The 19,841-nt window shown below is 47.1% G+C and overlaps 1 protein-coding gene across 10 annotated transcripts in view; it reads left to right on the top strand.

Annotated features, from left to right (window-relative positions):
* The window catches only part of SRCIN1 (SRC kinase signaling inhibitor 1), a gene marked incomplete at its 3' end in the record, with an annotated part of 894,005 nt that overhangs the window by 684,225 nt on the left and 189,939 nt on the right, over positions 1 to 19,841 (top strand). For all 10 annotated transcript variants that reach the window (XM_082272513.1, XM_082272514.1, XM_082272511.1 and 7 more), the window contains one exon: positions 5,445 to 5,537. In XM_082272513.1, coding sequence (XP_082128639.1) covers positions 5,445 to 5,537 — 93 coding nt within the window. The remainder of the gene's footprint in view (positions 1 to 5,444; positions 5,538 to 19,841) is intronic.

Here is a 19,841-nt window from a genome sequence, read left to right as displayed (position 1 = left end):
AAAGCTTTCTACACATATCCTAAAGGCAGCCAAAAGACTCAGTCCTCAATATTGGATGGCTGCTGAGATTTCTTCAGAGTTATGATTAAGCAAATTTCTTCATGAAACGCGTAAACTATTCTGCTTTTGTCCTCATGTATCGTGTTTTTCTGATGTCTTATATGGATTTTATGGAATATAGCTATATCTCTCTGAAGATTTGAGTGCAGTCACCTTCTCTTCCATTATTTGCTTGCTGAGAGTCCATCTCAGTCCCAGCTCCTCACCACCATCGCAGGGATTAGAAAGATGGAGCGTCTAACAGTAACAGCCAAGGTTACTACAGAATTGTTTAATAAAACATGGGCTTCATGTGACCTCCTTTTTAGTTTTGCTACCATCCATCACTACCTCTCCCTGATCTACTCATTTGGGTAGTCCCTATCAAGTCTCGGCAACAGTTGTGAATGTCTATTATCTTTTTCAATCTGATCGGTCTTCTTCTTCACTTGTAAAGTTACAACTTTAAGTTGTTTAATGTGTATACTTAAGAACTCTCCATAATGTGAATCTAGAAGCAATTCATATTAAAGGTAAAGTATGGGATTTTATTTTCTCTATCATTCACTGACAGACGCAGCTTCAGATCTTCTTGACCTTCGGGTTATGTTGCCCCCTACAGTAGTAGGACACTAGGCAGGAAAAAGCTTTACCACGCCTATGGGGCAGTCCCTGCAAGCATAACACCACACACTCTGCTATAGCTCTGTTTGTTTCTGCCTAGTTTAGGAGTAGGACCTAGTTCCCTGCTGGGACTTCAGTCTTAGCTGTCTATTTTTGGGAACCTTTTTTTGATTAATTTCTTTTAGTTAGAGTTCCTGGAGAACTACAAGCAAGAGCCGGCTGGGTTTCGCTCTGGATATTCTAGATCCTTAAGGTCTCCCAGCCTGGCCAGGGAGCGTGAGCAGGTTAAAGTCCAGCAATAGACCTCGCCACGCCAGAGCCCCGTTGGACGAGCCTGCGAGTGGACCATCGCGCCGGGACGCGGACGACCTAGGATGCCCTGAGTCGCAGCGTACCCCCTGGCTATCAGCACTCCCACCCTGGGTGGGTGGTGGTCTGCTCGGAGTGGCGCCCGCCTAATACCGTGGTATGGTGAGCAAGTGTCCCCCCAATTCCCTGGCGGTCTGGGGCAGATGTGGCCTCCCCCATGAAATAGTCAGACTCTCGGGTGTCCCTTGGTTCCCCTGGCCTCTCGGGCGTACCAGGCCCCCCTTAGCTGTTTCCCCCCTCAGTAGTAGGTTCTTACCTCATGGGGGGGCAGTTATATTGTCTCCTGTGGCGGTTCTGCTTGGGAGGGCGTTTGTCCTGGTGGGGTCTCCTTCTGGGGATCTTCCAAGCCTCTGGTATGATGACCCCCATGGGGGTCCTGGAGACCGCATGGCACGCCATGGGGCCGCCATTTTGCTGTAGGCTTCTGCTCTGCCTTAATGTAAAAAGTTTTTCCATTACAATGCATGGGGTGGCCCTTTTCTTGTAGTCCACGAGCGCTGGATAGCAAGGGGAGACACTAAAGGCTCTAGGCATGACCCAGGTGCCTTTCATTTCCTGTGCCTGATTGTTTCTATCTTCAGCAAGGAACGTTCCTATAGCTTCCATACCGGTTTGGTGGTAATGTTTTTGGAGTCTCTGTAGGCTGTATTAGGCTGGGACTTGTAGTACCGCTGGTGCAGCAGTGTGGATCACGTTTTTGTGACTTTTTTAAAGTGACACTGCATTTTTTTTTATTTTCAATGCTAATGAAGACCCAGGACAAAATTTAACCTACAGACCCCCTTAGTGTGGCTGCGGGATCCTCTGGGTTGCAGCCCCTGACTGCTTTTACAGCAGTTTTGGAAAGCCTGGTGTCAAAAGTGGATTTAGTTTTAAAAAATGCCGCTAGCCGAAAGCGCCCTTTGCCTTCACCTCCATCTGTGGTATCCTGAGATTCTGAGGCAGATATGGCAGCCGCAGATGCACCCCACCTTGGTGGATCTGTGTCATTGCATTCTGATAGCAAGGAGGACATGTCCTTGTCAGCTGCTGCACGGGAAAGCACGCTGGTGGAAGCACTGTGGGAAACATTAGAAATGGCAGATGAGTCTACAGCGTCCGGGACGCAAGTGTCTTTTGGCACCCGCAAATCCCAGAAGTCGGGCAAGGTGTTTCCTTGTCTGGAACTTTTTGACAGCATTGTCAAACAAATGTCAGTGGTGCCAGAGCGCTTTAAACAGCGTTACCCCTTCGCAGATGCGGTTTCCACTAGGTGGACCGTACTTCCTAAGGTGGACTATCCAGTTTCCAGACTGAACAAGTCTACGGTAGTTCCGGTGGAAGAATCCCCGGATTTTACTGATCCTGTGGCTAGACTGATTGAGTCTCTGTCCCGTCATTTACATGTGTTAGCGGACTCAGTATTAAAACCGGTATTTGTGATCACATTGGTGTCTAGGGTTTTGGCTTTTCTTCAAAAAGGTGTTGAACAGCGGTTGGCCTTGGATACTATATAAGGCCAAGTGTCGGCTTTGGCTGTGTTTCTCCAATGCCCTTTAGCTACGCATGCTCTGATTCGCACTTTTATTCAGGGGGTTTGCCACATGGCTCCCCCGAAGGTGATCCCCGCTACCCCTGTGGGATCTGAATTTGGTTTCTTCAACCTCAGTTAGAGAACATTAGGGAGATTCCTCTGCTTACCTTGTCTGAGAAGGTTGCATTTTGGTGGCTATTACTTCTGCCCGCAGAGTATTTAAGTTGGCGGCATTGTTCTGCCGCTCACCTTATCTGGTGGTCCACAGAGATAAAGTAGTACTTTGACCTAATCAGTCGTTTTTTCCTAAGGTGGTTTCTGATTTCCACTTGAATGAAGATATTGTGCTGCCTTCACTCTGTCCCAAGCCGAAGCATCCCAAGGAAATTGCCTTGCATTCTTTTGGATGTGGTTTGGGCAATTAGGGTTTACCTGGCGGCTACTGAATATTTCAGGAAATCATACTCTTTTTGTCCTCACGGAAGGACCTCGAAAGGGATTGAGTGCATCTGCTGCGACCATATCCAGATGGATCAGGCAGACGGTGGTACATGCTTATTCAATGAAGGGTCAGGTTTCACCTTTTCCTGTGAAGGCGCATTCTACTAGGGCGCTGAGTGCCTCTTAGGCTTTTCGCCATCAGGCATCAGTAATGCAAGTTTGCAAGCGGCAACTTGGTCGTCTGTGCACACGTTCACAAATTTCTACAAAGTAGATGTGTTGGCATCTTCGGATGCCTTTTTTGGCCGCAGTGTTTTGCAGGCTGCTGTCTAAAAGAGATTTTTTTCTCTTTGAGGGTGTATGTTTTTTTCTGGGTGAGCTCCAGTTGTTCCTGGTTGAGCTCCATGTTACCTGGTTGGCTACATTTAGCCTTGGGAAATTATGTTCTTTTTTGCGTTGTTTTTCCCAGCCCTCATGCAAATACTGCTTTGGGACGTCCCAATGGCCAAAAAGATATGAAGCTGCATCTGTCAATGAACAATAGAGAAAACTGGATTTTTGACTTGCCGTAAAATCCTTTTCTCTGAATTTCATTGACAGACGCAGCACCTGCCCCTCTATTTAGGAGTGGAATGGGGTTGTGCTCTTCTAAAACACTGCTTGTAATAAAACTAAGAGCCATAGCAGAGTGTGTGGGGTTATGCCTGCAGGGACTGCCCCATAGGCATGGCAAAGCTTTTTCCTGCCTAGTGTCCTACTCCTGTAGGGTGAAACATAACCCAATGAACAAGAAGATATGAAGCTGCGTCTGTCAATGAACTTCAGAGAAAATTATTTTATGGTAAGTCAAAAATCCAGTTTTTTTTTGTGTGGAATTATATTTACCCAGGGGGATGAAGCACCAGTCCAATGCTGCATCTGTCCCTCACTGGCTCTAACACTGAGAGCTAAGTGAGCAGAAAGCTGATGACTGATGACCCCCCCCCCCCCCCCCGCTCACTACAACCCCATACGTATCATTAATTTTAAAATTACCTTCTTTTTTTCTCATTTTAAACTGTTTTCTATTGTGAAAAAAGCATGAGTTTATGATATTTGCATATCCTGTAGATTTTACACAGCGTCCTAATTTTTTGAAATTGGGGTTGTACTTTGTTATAAAAGGTTAAAAAAATTACAATTCTATTCAAAAAATTGCAAGCTTCAAGTAGTGCTGAAGCCTACTAGCAAGCTTTAGTAAATCAACCCCGTAGCATTAATATATTTTCTCACAGCCATAGTGACCTCAGAGAGGCCATTAAGTTGTACCTATAAATGCTTAAAAAAAAAAAAAAAAGGTGTCTCCATGTAACTGATATAGTGATCTTAAAGCGGTAGTAATGTTAACCTAAAAAAAGAAAAAGGGTCCCCCCTGCAGCTTTAAGCCATAGAGTGCTAGTATGCACTGCATACTAGCACATTATGTTAGAGCTACCTTCAGAACGGCACTGACAGGGGTATCCCTCTTCACCCGGGTTTGGGAGCTCCGGCCGTCTGAAGTTGGGATGGGGCATTGATTTTTATTTGCATCAGGCAGGTAAGTGGATGAAGCAATTAATGCAGTCAGCAGCTTCCAATCCTTATATAATGTTTCAGTGTCTGAGTCTCCATATTAAACACTCAGAAATATTGATATGGTTAGTAAAGCTGCAGCTATTCTTTTTGACATAAGACATTCCCAAGTTGAAGGGGTTAAAACCCCTTCAAACAGTGAGTGAGTGGTGACAAGTTCAACTTACCTGGCGGCTTGCGGAGTCGGCGTTGAGTCAAACTTTCCCGCTGTCCTGACTCGTGCATGCGCATTAGGTCTCCCCTTCTCCCCCGCCGGCTGACGACGTTGGCAGGGGAATGCGCATGCGCGGCACCACCGTTGATCTAGGGCAGATTTCCGACGCTGGAGGCTGGAGCCCGGCGTTCAGCCCTGAGAGAGACTCACACTGTCACTCTGCTCAAAAGTGCCCAGGCGGGTGCTGGCACTGGTGGCACAACACAGCATGAGGGGCGCCGCCCGCACCGCACCCGCTGGTCCATACGGATTCCGGGATCGGGTGCACCGTGCAGCAGGCAGGATGCTGGCGTCCCCTGCTGAGTTGCGCCCTGGCCGACTGCCTTGGTCACCTTACAGGTAGCGCCGGCCCTGCGTGCATGAACCTGGGAGCCCTGGGCACGGAACAGAGCTCTGAAGAAACAGCACCGGTATGCCGTTCCTTCAGAGCGCATGCGCTGGTGAAATCACTGGCTGTTGCATGTTTAGGAGATATTCATTTTTCCTACAGATAAGCTTTATACCTGTATACCTGTAAGCAAAAATGACACAAAGGAGTTTACTACAACTTTAAGATTTTTGATAATTAGCTAATTTTTTTTACAGTGACTTCCAATTTGTAGTAATAAAGGTTATCCTTTTGTCTGTTTGCAGGGAGAGGATGGAGGCCATGGAGAAACAGATTGCCAGCCTTACAGGATTGGTGCAAAGTGCTTTGATGCGAAGCTCTGACAGCGAAACCCCAAGGTATGAGAAATTAGGTTAATGGAGTGACAAAAGCAGAGCCCAGCCCTGCTATGGTTCTCATGTAGCCAGAAAATAGGGGCAATTGTGGAAATTGGTGCTTATCTGTTGGTCCTTATAAAGGTATAATTTGCCTAGCTACATACTGAATTCCAAAGGGCCCTCTGCCCACTTTTGAGCTCTTTCTCTTTCACAAGTTCAAATGCAGAACAGAGCAGACAATCCTGTAGCAAGCCTGATTGCAGCATTATACTGGTCACAACTCCGTATAAGAGATTCCAGATAATTACACTAGCTGAAATGAAATATAATGTCAAGACTTTATATAAATAAATGCTGTCGTACTGTATAAATTTACCAATTATTATCATTTATATTATTATTATTATTATATTTTTATAGCGCCATCATTTTTTTTTTGGTACTGCACAAAGTATGTATGATGATGCAATATTTTAGGCCAGATTATAACCTTGTTTGAAGATATGAATTTAAAGGGCATGTTTGAGTTAGAGGGTGCTGGTTTGTGGAAAAAGGGAAGAAGCAAACGAAGGATTAATGAAGGTTTTGTAGACCGAAGCTTGTGCTTAGGGCAGTCTCTGAAAATGAGCAAACAAATCTATGGAAGAACCAGGTTGGAGAGAGTTGCAGGTTTTTTTTAAATCGGATATTTTTTTAATTGAATTTTTTTCACATTACAAAACAACACTAAACACCAGAAAGAACAACAAACTAGCGATAGAGCATCATCCCCATAATACATGTACCAGTACACCAATATATATGTATGCACAGCTGTTAAAATACATGAATAGAATATAAACAACAACGTTAACAACGCTAGTGCTCAATGGCTGCTGGTAGTATCCCTGTGCCATAGGAAGAATTCAAAAATCCCTTAGGTGTCTCCAGAGTACCCCAGAATAGAAGATAAATCGGGATTCCACACTCAGGGGAAGCCTCCCCCGAGTCCTAGTAAACATGAGAGAAGTCTATCGCTCAAAGAAGGAAAAACAAAAAGGGGGAAATGGGGGGGGGGGGGAGGGGAGGGGGGAAATCTGGTGAAGGGAGGTGCTAGCCCGGTGAAGCCAATACTAATAACAGTCTAGTAACCAAGGTTGACCCCTGCCCGCCCGGGGTAACTGTAGAGCATAACCCAACCGATGGAGCAGCACTATGTTGATGTGGAGACCCCACCCATAATCCTGTTTGTGACTAAGTGAAGGGGAGCCAGGCCGGGAACATCCAGCCATGGGCCCCATATACGGTCAAACTTCAGAGCAGTCCCTATATGTCTATAGGTGAGATTTTCCCTGACCAGTAGCGCTTTAACGTCCTCTGTCTATTCAGTGTGAGTAGGTGCAAGTGGAGAGATCCATTTTCTCGCGATCAATTTCCTGGCTAGAAACAGGACCCCAAGGACCGCCGTGTGAAACTCAGGGGGGTACTGTTCCTCATCCAACCAACCCAGGACGCACAACTTCGGGTCCAAGGGTAAAGTTAATTTCCAGATCGCATTAACGGATTGTAGAACTGTGTGCCAATAGCGATGCAGCTTCGGGCACCTCCAAAGCATGTGCAGGAGAGTGCCCGTGTGAACCTTGCAACGGGGGCAGAGGCGAGAGTCCCTCCTCTGCCAGCTATGCAAGCGCTGTGGGGTCCTATACGTGCGGTGTAGAATAAATAGTTGTGTGAGCTTTTGAGAAGTGGACAGCGAAACCTTGAGCACATTGTCAAGGATACCTGTCCATTCCTCCGAGGAAATGGGACCCAGATCTTCCGCCCAGTCCTCCCTGCATTTAAGTGACATAGCTCTCGAAATTTTATTCATACAAGACGTGTACAATGAAGATATTTGCCCCTTTTTTACCGACGAGTTCACTAGACTTATAAGGATGACTGGATGACATAGCCCCCACTTGGATGTTTTGGACTGTGAGGTAAGTGCGTGACGTAGTTGTAAATATTGGGTATGCCAAACTCATTGTGTAGTGATTGGAAATCTTTAAGGGTGAGAGTTGCATATTACAGCTAAAGTGTGTATGTCAAGCCAAATGTTATTATTCATTATCATTTTTAACCACTTACCCACTGGATACTTATACCCCCTTCTTAACCAGGCCAATTTTCAGCTTTCAGTGCTCTCACATTTTGAATGACAATTACTCATGCAACACTGTACCCATATGACATTTTTGTCCCTTTTTTTTCCCCCACAAAAATAGAGCTTTCTTTTAATGTAATCATCACTGGGTTTTCTATTTGTTTTGCTATAAATGAAAAAAAGTCTAAATATTTTGTAAACATTTGTCTTTGTTTTGGTTATCAAATTTAGCAAATTAGTAATTTTTCTTCAAACATTTTGGCTAAAATCTATACTGCTACATATCTTTGGTAAAAATAACCCAAACAAGTATATACAAGTTGGTCTTTGTAAAAGTTATAAAGTCTACAAGCTACGGTGCCAATCATTGAAAATTGATCACACCTGATATACTGACGACTGATCTAATTTCTCGAGACAAGAACAAGCCAGGAAAGTACAAATACCCCCAAATGACCCATTTTTGGAAAGTAGACATTCTAAGGTATTTAGTAAGAGGCATAGTGAATTTTTTGAAGTTGTAATTTTTTCCCCACAATTTTTTGCAAAATTAGGATTTTTTTTAATTTCATTTTTTACAAAATTGTCATAATACCAAGTTATTTCTCAAACACTGTATAGGCATACTTGCAACTACACCCCAAAATACATTCTGATACTCCTTCTGAGTATGGCTATACCACATGTCTGAGACTTTTACACAGTCTGGCCACGTACAGAGGCTCAACATGCAGGGAGCACCCTCAGGTGTTCTAGGAGCATAAATAACACATATAATTTCCTGACAACCTATTACACTTTTGAAGGCCCTGGAGCACCAGGACAATGGAATTACCCACAAAATAACCCCATTTTGGAAAGAAAACACACCAACACATAATCTAGGAGGCATTATGAGTCTTTTAAACTTGTCTTTTTGTTCCACACGTTTTTGGAAAATGTGGAAAGAAAACGAAAACTTTTTTGAAAAGTTGTTAATTTATAAGATATTTCTAACACATAGCATGTACATAGCAAAATGACATCCCAAAATACATTCTGCTACTCCTCCTGAGTATTTGAGTATGGAGATATCACATGTACCACATTACTTTTACACAGCCTGGCCACATACAGAGGCCCAACATTCAGGGAGCCCTGCAGGGACATAAAATTGCAAATCTATTTTCCTGACTACCCATTACTTTTGTACGGCACTGTAGAGCACTGATAAGCACTGTAGCGGCACTGATGTAGCATGAATGAGCACTGATGTGGCATGATTGAGCACTGATATGGCATGATTGAGCACTGATGTGTAAAGGATGAGCACTGATGTGGCACGGCTGAGCAATGATGTGGCATGGATGTGGCACGAATGAGCACTGATGTGGCATTGATGTGGAACACAGGAGCACTGATGTGGCACAGATGAGCACTGATGTGGCATGGATGTGGCACAGATGACCACTGCTGTGGCATGGGTGATCACTGATGTGGCATGGATGTGGCACAGATGAACACTGATGTGGCATGCATGAGCACTGATGTGACATGCATGAGCACTGATGTGGCACGGATGTGGCATGGATGAGCACTAATGTGGCATGGATGAGCACTGAAGTGGCATGGATGAGGCAGTAATGAGCACTGATGGGGCATGGATGTGGCACGGATGAGCACTGATGTGGCGTGGATGAGGCAGGAATGAGCACTGATGTGGCATGGATGAGCACTGATGTGGCATGGATAAGACACAGATGAGCACTGATGTGGCACGCATGAGCACTGATGTGGCACGGATGAGCACTGATGTGGCATGGATGAGGCAGGAATGAACACTGATGTGGCATGGATGAGGCACGTATAAGCACAGATGGGCATGAATGATAGAGGCACGGATGAGGCCCAGATGGGCATCAATGAGGCACATATGGGCATGGATGAGGCACGGATGAGGCACAGATGGGCATGAATGAGGCACAAATAAAGGCGAGGGTGAGCACTGCTGCAGTCTCCCTCTTCTCCTTGCACGCTGTATACTGATCGGTGTGTACAGCGTGCGAGGAGAGGAGAGAGCTAAAAGGACATGCTTTGGTTTGTTGACAAATGATCGCTCTGTCATTGGACGGAGCGATTACGTGTTAAAGGGCCGCTGCCATTCGCCCTTTACCACAATCCATTTCCCCCAGCTCCCCTAATCACAGATCCGCTAAAAGCGGCATAGGTACTTCCTTTTCCCACCTATTGTGACAAAATCGTGGCCAGTCAGTGGAGTTGTTCTAAACGCAATAATGGTAACCACACATGTTGTGGCTAAAAAGCTGGTCTGTGGACCAGGCTTCAAAAAAGGCTCTATCAGATCTCCCCTTTACGGGGGGACAGCCTATTTGGGTCTTTGTTGGATGAACTGATCAAAGGACTCACTGGTGGGAAGAGTACTCTTCTTCCTCTATCCGCTAAGGGCAAGTCACCGCATAAAAGACGGGGCCCTTATTTCTCAGTACAAGGGCAGCCCCTTCGAGAAAGGACCTAAGCCATTTAGGTCATCTTGGGGTTCCAAATAGACGTGGTCAGGTAAGCCAAGAACAGATCTGCAGACAAATCTCAGTCTGCATGCAGGGACACCCTCACCCATATCTGGGGTGGGGGGGACGTCTTAGTTTTCTGTCCGGAACCAGGGACCTCCTTGTTTCAGGACAAATGGGCCCACGAGCTGCTCCGATTGGGTTACAAGATCAAATTCAGGTCCCGACCGTCGGACAGATTATTCTCTTCCAATCTATGCCTATCTTCAGATCGGTTAAGGGATCTACGAGAGGCGGTACAAGATCTGCTGTCGCAAAGGGTGATTGTGCCGGTTGCCTCTTGGGAACGCTTTCAGGGGTTTTACTGTTCCCAGGAAGGAAGGGAAAGTGTGTCCAATTCTGGACCTCAAGGCTCTGAATTGCTTTGTGCGGGTACAGAGGTTTCGAATGGAGTCCATTTGCAAGGTAGTGGCGTTCCTACACCAAGGGGACTTTTTGGCCTCTATCGATATCGAGGACACATATCTGCACATCCTTATTTACGCTGTACACTAGCATTTTCTTCGCTTCGCTGTAGGAGAGGAACATTATCAATTTGTGGCGTTGCCCTTTGGTCTCGTCTCCGCCCCTAAGGTCTTCACCAACGTGTTGGCTCCGGTATTGGCATTACTATGACAGCGGGGTATTGTGGTACTTGGGTACCAGGACAATCCCCTCTTAAGAGCAGACTCCCACTCAGTTCTGGTGGGTGATCTGTCTGTACTGTACAGACTCTGCAAGAGTTCGGTTGGACCATCAATTTCAGAAAATCTGCTCTGGTCCCAGCCTCCAGAATGGTTTATCTTGAACTGACTCTGGACTCGCCCTCTGCGAGGGTGTTTCTTCCCCCAGAAAAGCTGCAAAAGTTGCAGAGGGCGATTCAGTTGCTGTTATCCAGCACTCTGTCCTCATTGTGGACTTGCATGCGAGCTCTAGGCCTGATGGTGTCTACCTTCAGGGCGGTTACATTTGCTCAGTTCCACACGAGACCTCTGCAAAGGGGTATTCTTGTCAAGTGGAACAAGGATCCAAAATCTTTGGACAATCTGATTCGGTTGAGTCAAAACGCAAGAAGTGCTCTTCTGTGGTGGCTCTGTTCCTTGGCCCTGCGTCAGGGCAAGCCCTTCCTTCCATTGTATTTGACTGTGGTATCCATGGATGCCAGCCTGTCCGGCTGGGGGGAGCACTTGGAAAACTGTGTGTCCAGGGACCTGGACTCTAAAGAGTCCAGGCTTCCAAACAATATTCTGGAACTCCGAGCGATAAAGCTTTGCTTGAGTCACTGGACAAATCATCTGCAGGGTTGCCCAGTTCGGATTCAATCAGACAATGCCACAGCCATGGTTTATGTCAATCATCAAGGGGGAACCAAGAGTGTCCTGGTGGTCCGACAGGTGGCTGTGATCTTAATATGGGCAGAAAATTTTGTTCCAGCCCTCTCCGCCGTGCATATACCTGGAGTGGAGAACTGGCAGGCGGATTACTTGAGTCGTTAGGTGTTGGATCAGTGGGAAAGGTCCCTGCACTCGTAGGTGTTTCAACTGTTGATCTGTTAGTTTCTCGGCTCAACGAGAAGGTACAGAGGTTTGCAGCCAGGTCTCGGAATCCTCTGGCAGACGCCACAGACACACTGGTGGATCCTTGGGGTCAGTATTGGCTGATCTATGCGTTTCCTCCTCTGAAACTTCTGCCAAGGCTTCTGCATTGAATAGAGGTGGAAGGGATTCCTGTCATTTTGGTGGCCCCAGACTGGCCTCCCCAGTCTTGGTATGCAGATTTGGTAAGGTTGGTCGCTGATGCTCCTTGGAGATTTCCTCTCAGGGAAGATCTGATGTCTCAAGGGTCGATCTTCCATCCTGCTTTACAGTCGCTGGCTTTACCGGCGTAGCTGTTAAAAGCCAGGTATTGAAGGATAGGGATCTTTCTGACTCAGCGATTCCTACACTGTTGAAGGCTAGAAAATCTACCTCCAGGAAGATTTATCACCGTATGTGGAAATCGTACATCTCGTGGTCTCATTAAGGCGCATTCACGCTCCTTTTCAGTAGCTAGGATATTGGCTTTACTCCAAAGAGGGGTTGAGCAGCGGTTGGCCTTGGGTACTACTAAAGGCCTGGTGTCAGCTTTGGCGGTGTTTTTTCAACGCCCTTTAGCTATGCATTCTGTGATTCACACTTTTATCCAGGGAGTTCATCATGTGGCTCCTCCAATACGGTCCCCGTTACCTCCGTGACATCTTCACTTAGTACTGTCTGTTCTTCAAAAACCTCCCTTTGAAAACTTAGTGAGATTCCTCTGCTTACACTGTCACAGAAGTTAGCCTTTTTGATTGCTATTACCTCTGCCCGCAGAGTGTCTGAATTGGCGGCGCTGTCCTGCCGTTCTTCTTCTTTGGTGGTCCACAGAGATTAGGTGGTACATCGACCTAATCAGTAATTTCTTCCTAAGGTGGTTTCTGATTTCCATTGAATGAAGACATTAGCCTGCCTTCACTCTGTCCTAAGCCCATGCATCCCAAGGAACTTGTCTTGCATTCTTTGGCTGTGGTTCGGGCAATTAGGGTTTGTCTGGCGGTTACTTTTAGGAAAGCAGACTCTTTTTGTCCTCACGGAAGGACCTCGGAAGGGATTAGCTGCCTCTGTTGCGACCATATCCAGATGGATCAGGCAGACGGTGGTACAGGCGTATTCGATTAAGGGTCAGGTTTCACCTTTCCCTGTGAAGGCGCATTCTATTAGGGCGCTGAGTGCCTCTTGGGCCTTTCGCCATAAGTCGTCAGTAATACAAGTTTGCAAGGCGGCAACCTGGTTGTCTGTACACACGTTCACTAAATTCTACAAAGTAGATGTGTTGGCATCCTCAGATGCTTCTTTTGGCTGCAAGGTTTTGCAGGCCGCTGTTTAAAAAAGCATTTTTTTTTCTCTTTGAGGGTGTGTTACATGAGCTCCATGTTACCTGGTTGGCTAAGTTTAGCCTTTGGGAAATTACGTTTTTTCTCTGCGTTGTTTTCCTACCCCCTCATGCAAATACTGCTGTGGGACATCCCAATGGTTAAGAAGAATATGGAGCTGTGTCTGTCAATGAACGATAGAGAAAACTGGATTTTTGAATTACCGTAAAATCCTTTTCTCTGTAGACGCAGCACTCGCCTCTCTATTTCTGAGTTAGTTGGGGTATTTTTTTACTTCTGACACTGCTTGCAGCAAAACTGAATCCTATAGCAGAGTGAGTGGGTGTATGCCTTCAGGGACTGCCCCATAGGCGTGGTAAAGTTTTTTTCCTGCCTAGTGTCCTACTCCTGTAGGGGGCAGCATAACCCAATGGCTAAGAAGAAAATGGAGCTGCGTCTGTCAATGAACTTCAGAAAAAAGGATTTTACGGTAAGTTAAAAAAAAGTTTTTATCTCTTACATCCTCTGACACCCGCCGCCCATCCATACAGTCTTCACGATTGGGTATTGGCCTTCTCCGCAGGAGCAAGTTAGGCAGTAATTTTGTTAATACAAACAAACTTGAACATATAGACACACCCACAGGGGGCCATCCCTCTGGCCAGTAACACTCTAATCCAGTTCTTTGTTGCCTAGCGTCAGGGGTAGGCTAGGTTTTCCCTGCTGGGACCTAGTGTCTCAGTTTTTTTCTTTCCGTTTCTTTCTGAAAAGTGATTTTTTCTTTTAAAATAGCTTTTTATTTTTTCTCACCTATGCTAGTAAGTCAGAATTTGGAGGACTAGAAGCGTCAGCAGAGCTGGGCCTCGCACTGGTTAATATAGAACCTTATGGAGTCCCAGTATGCCATCGAGCGTCGCAGGCTTTTGGTACGTCCAGGCCTCATCGACAGTGCCCCTGAAAGCAGGGATGAGCCTGCGTAGTTTCCTATCTTCGCTGGGATGTCTTAACTTTGGAACGCCCGGGTGTTGCTAGCATCCTTCCTGGCTGACGGGTGGGAGGTTTCCCATGTCTGAGCAGTGCCCACGGTCGCTGGATGGTGAGTACTATTGCCCTTCTTTCCCTGGGAACAGGTTGAGGGGGTATTGAGTGAGCCCACTCTGGGGATGGCGGTACATGTAAAGTTTGCTGTAATGTCCCCCTCATGGCCGTGGGATGGCCCCCTGTGTCTTACCTTCCCTGCCCCTGCGGGGGCACTCCTGCGGTGCAGACCACCATGCGGGGGGTGTGGGGGCTTCCTTCTCCCCGGGGGTGCTTTGTGCAGATCTCGGTGGGGATCAGTGCGGGCGTTTTCTGCGGTGTTTGGCGCCATGTTTTGTGAGGGCTGGCTGTTTGGCCTCAGAGTGAGGGCAGCGGCCATTTTCCATCATCATTGTGGGCGCCGATCGGGCGCCATCTCTAGTGTGGGCAGATGTCCTGTCTGGGCAGCGGCCATTTTCTAAATGCTTTTCCTCCATTGACTTCTATCAGGCACCATTTCTTTGTGGCTCAGGGCGGACTTTTGCCTCTAGGGGCGTGAGGTCACTTCCTCCTTTTACATCAGCCTTCTCAGCAGTGTGGCAAGCACAGGGACACTGCCGGGGGATTTTCTCTGGCTATATTCCTGCTAGCACTCTTTTTTTTGTCAGTGTGGCTTTAGTTAAGGGAAGGGTCTCCACCTGTAGTGCAGTTTGCGATAGGGGTCCGCAGGAACCGCAGTTTTAAAGGGCCAGTGTCATTATTTTTGCACTTTGCTAAAATGGAGTCCCAGGATAGCAAATTCCCCACAGACCTGACAGGTGGTCCAGGTACTCCTGATTCCGCTTCCTTAGCCTCTTTATCTGCTGCACTTGCGACTTTAGCGTCAAAAGTTGATTTACTGCTGTCTGACCGAGTTGCAAAGAAACGGCCTATGCCCTCTCAGTCTTCTGACTCAGAGCCTGAATTGGTTGCCATGGATGACGTCCCCCCTGAGGGGTCCCCGTCCTCTCAGTCGGATGTAGAGGAGGAGGAATCATCCTCTGGAATAGCACGTGACCGCGCTGCGGTAAACGCACTTATTAGCTCCGTTAAGGAAACTTTAAATCTTGATGATGAGCCCTCCATGTCAGGTAAGCGCGTTTGCTTCGGGACCCGCAAGGCCCTGAAGTCGAGTCAGGTTTTTCCTTGCCCCGAGAAGTTTCAGGAAACGGTAAATGACCAATGGCGTCGCATTAAGCATATACTGGTACCGTTATCCCTTTGCGGATTCTGTTGATTCTCGCTGGACTGTGGTTCCCAAAGTGGACCACACTTTTTCCAGACTGAATAAATCCACCTTGATGCCCGTGGAAGACTCCCCGGTGTTTAAGGACCAGGTGGATAGACGGGTGGAAACGCTTTCCCACCACATGTATATGGTGGCGGGTTCCCTGCTGAAACCGGTGTTCGTCTCCGTGATGGTCTCTCAGGCTATCGCAGAAAGGGCCAAGGTTCTTCGGCGCACTCTGGTAGCAGAGTCAGTTTCTGCTGCTGCGCTGGACATGTTGTACCTGTGTGGCGCGGCTTTGGACGAGGCTCCTTTGGTCGCACGTCTATCTGCGGTCTGGATTGCAATCCGCCAAATTTTTTGACCGAAAAGCTGGTCGGCAGACCACGCTTCTAAGAAAACAGTGTCTGACATCCCTTATGCGGGGGATCGTCTTTTGGTGACACTCTCGATGAGCTGATCAAGGGGTTTACTGGGGGTAAGAGCACTCTCTTGCCTCAAGTCTTGAAGGGTAAATCTCCCCGCGCTTGGTGGAGTTCCTCCTTTAAGACTAACCGGGGGTCCTTTCGTGCCTTCGGGGCACAGGAAAAGGGTAAGTCCTTTAAGGCCTCCGGCAGTCACAAGGAATCTTGGGCAGGTAAGCCCAAAACGGGTCAAGCTGGGCAGGCAACCCAGTCCACCCCTTCCTGAAGGGAGGCACTCACCCGTATCAGGGGTGGGGGGATGTCTGCGTTGTTTTCCCGAGCCCTGGTTGTCCGAGATTCAGGACAGGTGGGTTCACAAACTTATTCGTTCAGGGTACAAGATCGAGTTTCGATCTTGCCCCGCAGACAGATTCTTTCCATCAAATCTCCATCTGACTCGCGATCGTTTCCGGGATCTACAACGGGCGGTTCAAGATCTTATCGACCAAGGGGTCATCGGGCCGGTCCCTCCGGGGGATTCATGGCCTCCATCGACCTAAAAGATGCGTATCTGCACATCCCTATTTACGAGGGTCATCAGCGGTATCTCCGCTTTGCAATCGCAGAGGAGCATTACCAGTTTGTGGCGTTGCCCTTCGGTTTCGCTTCGGCTCCAAGGGTGTTCACCAAGGTGTCAGCTCCTGTGTTGGCTCTGCTATGGGTGCAGGGGATTGCGATCCTCGGTTATCTCGATCTCCTGTTAAGGTCGAGCTCAAGTGCCACTCTGTTGAGCGATCTGTCGGCCACGGTTCAGACGCTCCAGGCATTCGGGTGGATCATCAATTTTCAGAAGTCGACTCTGTCCCCCTTCGGTTCATCTCCCCTACCTGGGGATGATCTTGGACTTCGCTCAGACGATGGTCTTCCTTCCGGAGGACAAACTCCAGACTCTGCAGAACGAGATCAGGGACAACAATCTCTCCTCACTTCGGACCTGCATGCGGTCCCTGGGTCTGATGGAGTCGGTTTTTGAGGCGGTCCCTTTTGCGCAGTTTCACACGAGAAAACTGCAAGCAGAGATTCTTGCCAGGTGGGACAGGCATCCTCAGTCCTTGGACAGGAGGATTTCTCTAAGCCACCAGGTGAGATCGGATTTTTTGTGGTGGCTCCAGTCACCGCTTCTGCAACAAGGCAAGTCCTTCCGGCCATTATTGTGGACGGTGCTCACCACAGATGCCAGCCTGTTGGGCTCGGGTGGAGTTCTGGGCACGTGGTCGGGGGAGGAGTCCTCCCTACCGATAAATGTCCTGGAGCTCCGGGCAATCAAGCTTTGTGTGTTCCGTTAGTCGGCTCTGGTAGCTCCAGACTGGCCGCGTTGGCATTGGTACACGGACATCATGCAGATGGTTGTCGAGCCTCCCTGGCGGCTTCCACTAAGAAACTATCTTCTGTCTCAAGGACCGATCTTCCATCCTGCTTTACAGTCGCTGGCTTTGATGGCTTGGCTGTTGAAAGCCAAGTCTTGAGAGACAGGGGTACTCCGTCGGCTGCTATTCCTACCTTGCTAAAAGCTAGAAGAGCTTCCTCTGGGAAGATTTATCACGCACTTGGAAGGCATACTTTGCACAAGGTCTTCACCCCAGCTCCTTTTCAGTGGCAAGGATTTTTTACAGACTAGGGTGGATCAGCACCTGGCGCTGACCATGATAAAAGGCCAGTTGTTGGCCTTGGCCATTCTTTTCCAGCGTCCTTTGGCGTCTAATTCCTTGATTCGCACCTTTATTCAGGGGGTGCGTCATCTGGCTTCCCTGAGGAAGGCTCCCTTACCTCCGTGGGACCTGAATCTGGTTCTGTCTGTTTTACAATGACCTCCTTTTGAGAACATCAGAGAGATCTCTCTGCCTGTGTTGTCACAGAAGGTTGCCTTTCTAGTGGCGATTACATCTGCTCGCAGAGTGTCTGAGTTGGTGGCTCTGTCGTGCCGTTCCCCCTATCTGGTTGTTCATAGGGATAAAGTAGTCTTGCGACCAAATCAGTCTTTTCTTCCTAAGGTGGTTTCAGCCTTCCACCTCAATGAGGATATTGTGTTGCCTTAGCTTTGTGCGAAGCCCAAGCATCCAAAGGAGTTTGCATTACATTCCTTGGATGTGGTCCCGGTGATCAGGGTTTACCTTTCTGCCACGAACTCTCTCCGGAAGTCGGATTGTCTGTTTGTCCTTCCTGAGGGACCTCGGAAGGATACAGCGGTGTCTGCAGCAACCATTTCCAAATGGATCAGACAGACGATTGTGCAGGCCTATTCGATTAAGGGTCGGGTTCCTCCCTTCCCTGTTAAGGCGCACTCTACTAGAGCTGTTAGTGCGTCTTGGGCTTTTCGCCACCCGGCGTCGGTGGCTCAGGTGTGCAAAGCGGCGACCTGGTCGCCTGTACACACCTTTTCTAAGTTTTACAAACTTGATGTGTTGGCATCTTTGGATGCTTCTTTTGGCCGCAAGGTTTTGAGTGCGGCAGTGGTCTAAAGAGACATGCTTTTTTTTTCTGTCTCTTAGTCATGGGGTTTATTTCATTTTTTCCTCGGTTAGCTCCTGTTGAGCTTTACTTACCCCGTTTTGGTTCTGTTCAGTTTTTTCTCTTACCTGGGTGCTGTGTTGCCTATTTTAAGGTTGCGTCTTCCCACCCCCTCACATCTACACTGCTTTTGGCACATCCCAATCGTGAAGACAGTATGAATGGGCGGCAACTGTCAGAGGACGTAAGAAATTAGAGAGGCAGCCATTACATAAGGATGGAACCTATATCCTAGATTGTAGACTTTATATTTTTTATACAAACTAAATAATGTACACTGATTTGTTGTTTTTTTTTTTTTACCAATGAAATGTAGTAGAATACATTTTGACCTAAATGTATGATAAACTATTTTATATGCAGAACTACGGAAACTAAGAAAAACATTTTTTTTTTCAAAATATTTGGTCTGTTTTCATTTATATAGCAAAAAATAAAAACCCAATTGGTGAATAAATACAACCAAAAGAAAGCTCTATCTGTCTCAAAAAAAGATACAAAATTAATTTGGGTACAGTGATGCCTGCCTAATTATCATTCAAAGTGTGACAGTGCTGAAAGTTAAAAATTAGCCAGGACTGGAAGGGAGTGAAAATGTCTGGACTTGAGGGAAATAAATTACATGCTTGGGGTGCCTTGCATCTGTATGTGGCACTACAGAAGAGTAGCACTATGGCAGCACACATTTTGACAAAGGCATTGTTTTTGTTTTTTACCTAATCGTACATTAGGGGACACAGGATAAGTACATAGTGTTTAATGCAGCCACCTTCAGGAGATTCAACACTTGCAAACAAAACTGTAAAAACAGCTGAGCATAAACTCTCCGACTCCCAGCATGCTTAATTTTTTTATGCTAATGTTCTTAGGAGAATGGACATCTTCTCTCTACTCTGAGAGAGGGAAACAATTTAATTTTTTCTCTTTTGTCTTTTATTAAGATATTTATTTATATTATCTCTCTGCCCATAGAGAAATTAGCACCGATTCTTCCCCTATCCATTATATTGAGTATGTGGTGACACTACTAAATTGGCCGCTTATTTCGGTGTTTCATCTGTATACATTAATATTTACACATCCACCTCTACCCCATACCCCACTGGTAGCGCATTGGCCTTTCATTTTACTTTTCCTCCGATGATACAGTAGATGTCACACGTCCCGGCATTGGACCGGTGTTCTGTATATCAAAGGAGTCGGCCAGGAGGCAGTGCTCTGTGTGATGGCAAGCGCCCGGCAAATCAAATGAAAGCGGCTACAGCGGGGCGATCCCCACTCTGTTATGATCCAGCCAGCTTTCCTCTTCTCCTCTCTTCAACTGGGCGATTGCTGGGTGAACAGCTCTTGAGGCAGCCCCACAATCATTTTTAACTCAGAAAATGCGAGCAGGCGAGTAGAAAATGTGAGGACTGCTGTAGAGGTCCAGAGCAATAGTCTTTCTGTTTGGTTGAACTCTGTCTCTGAAGGCCTCTGCATGATGTCCACCAGAGGAGCACGATGACCGCTCA

The sequence above is a fragment of the Pelophylax lessonae genome (genome assembly GCF_965119305.1).
Source record: "Pelophylax lessonae genome assembly, chromosome: 11".
In the NCBI taxonomy this organism is placed as follows: domain Eukaryota; kingdom Metazoa; phylum Chordata; class Amphibia; order Anura; family Ranidae; genus Pelophylax; species Pelophylax lessonae.
Note: the sequence above shows the minus strand (reverse complement) of the source record. Positions and strands in the feature narration are given on the sequence as shown.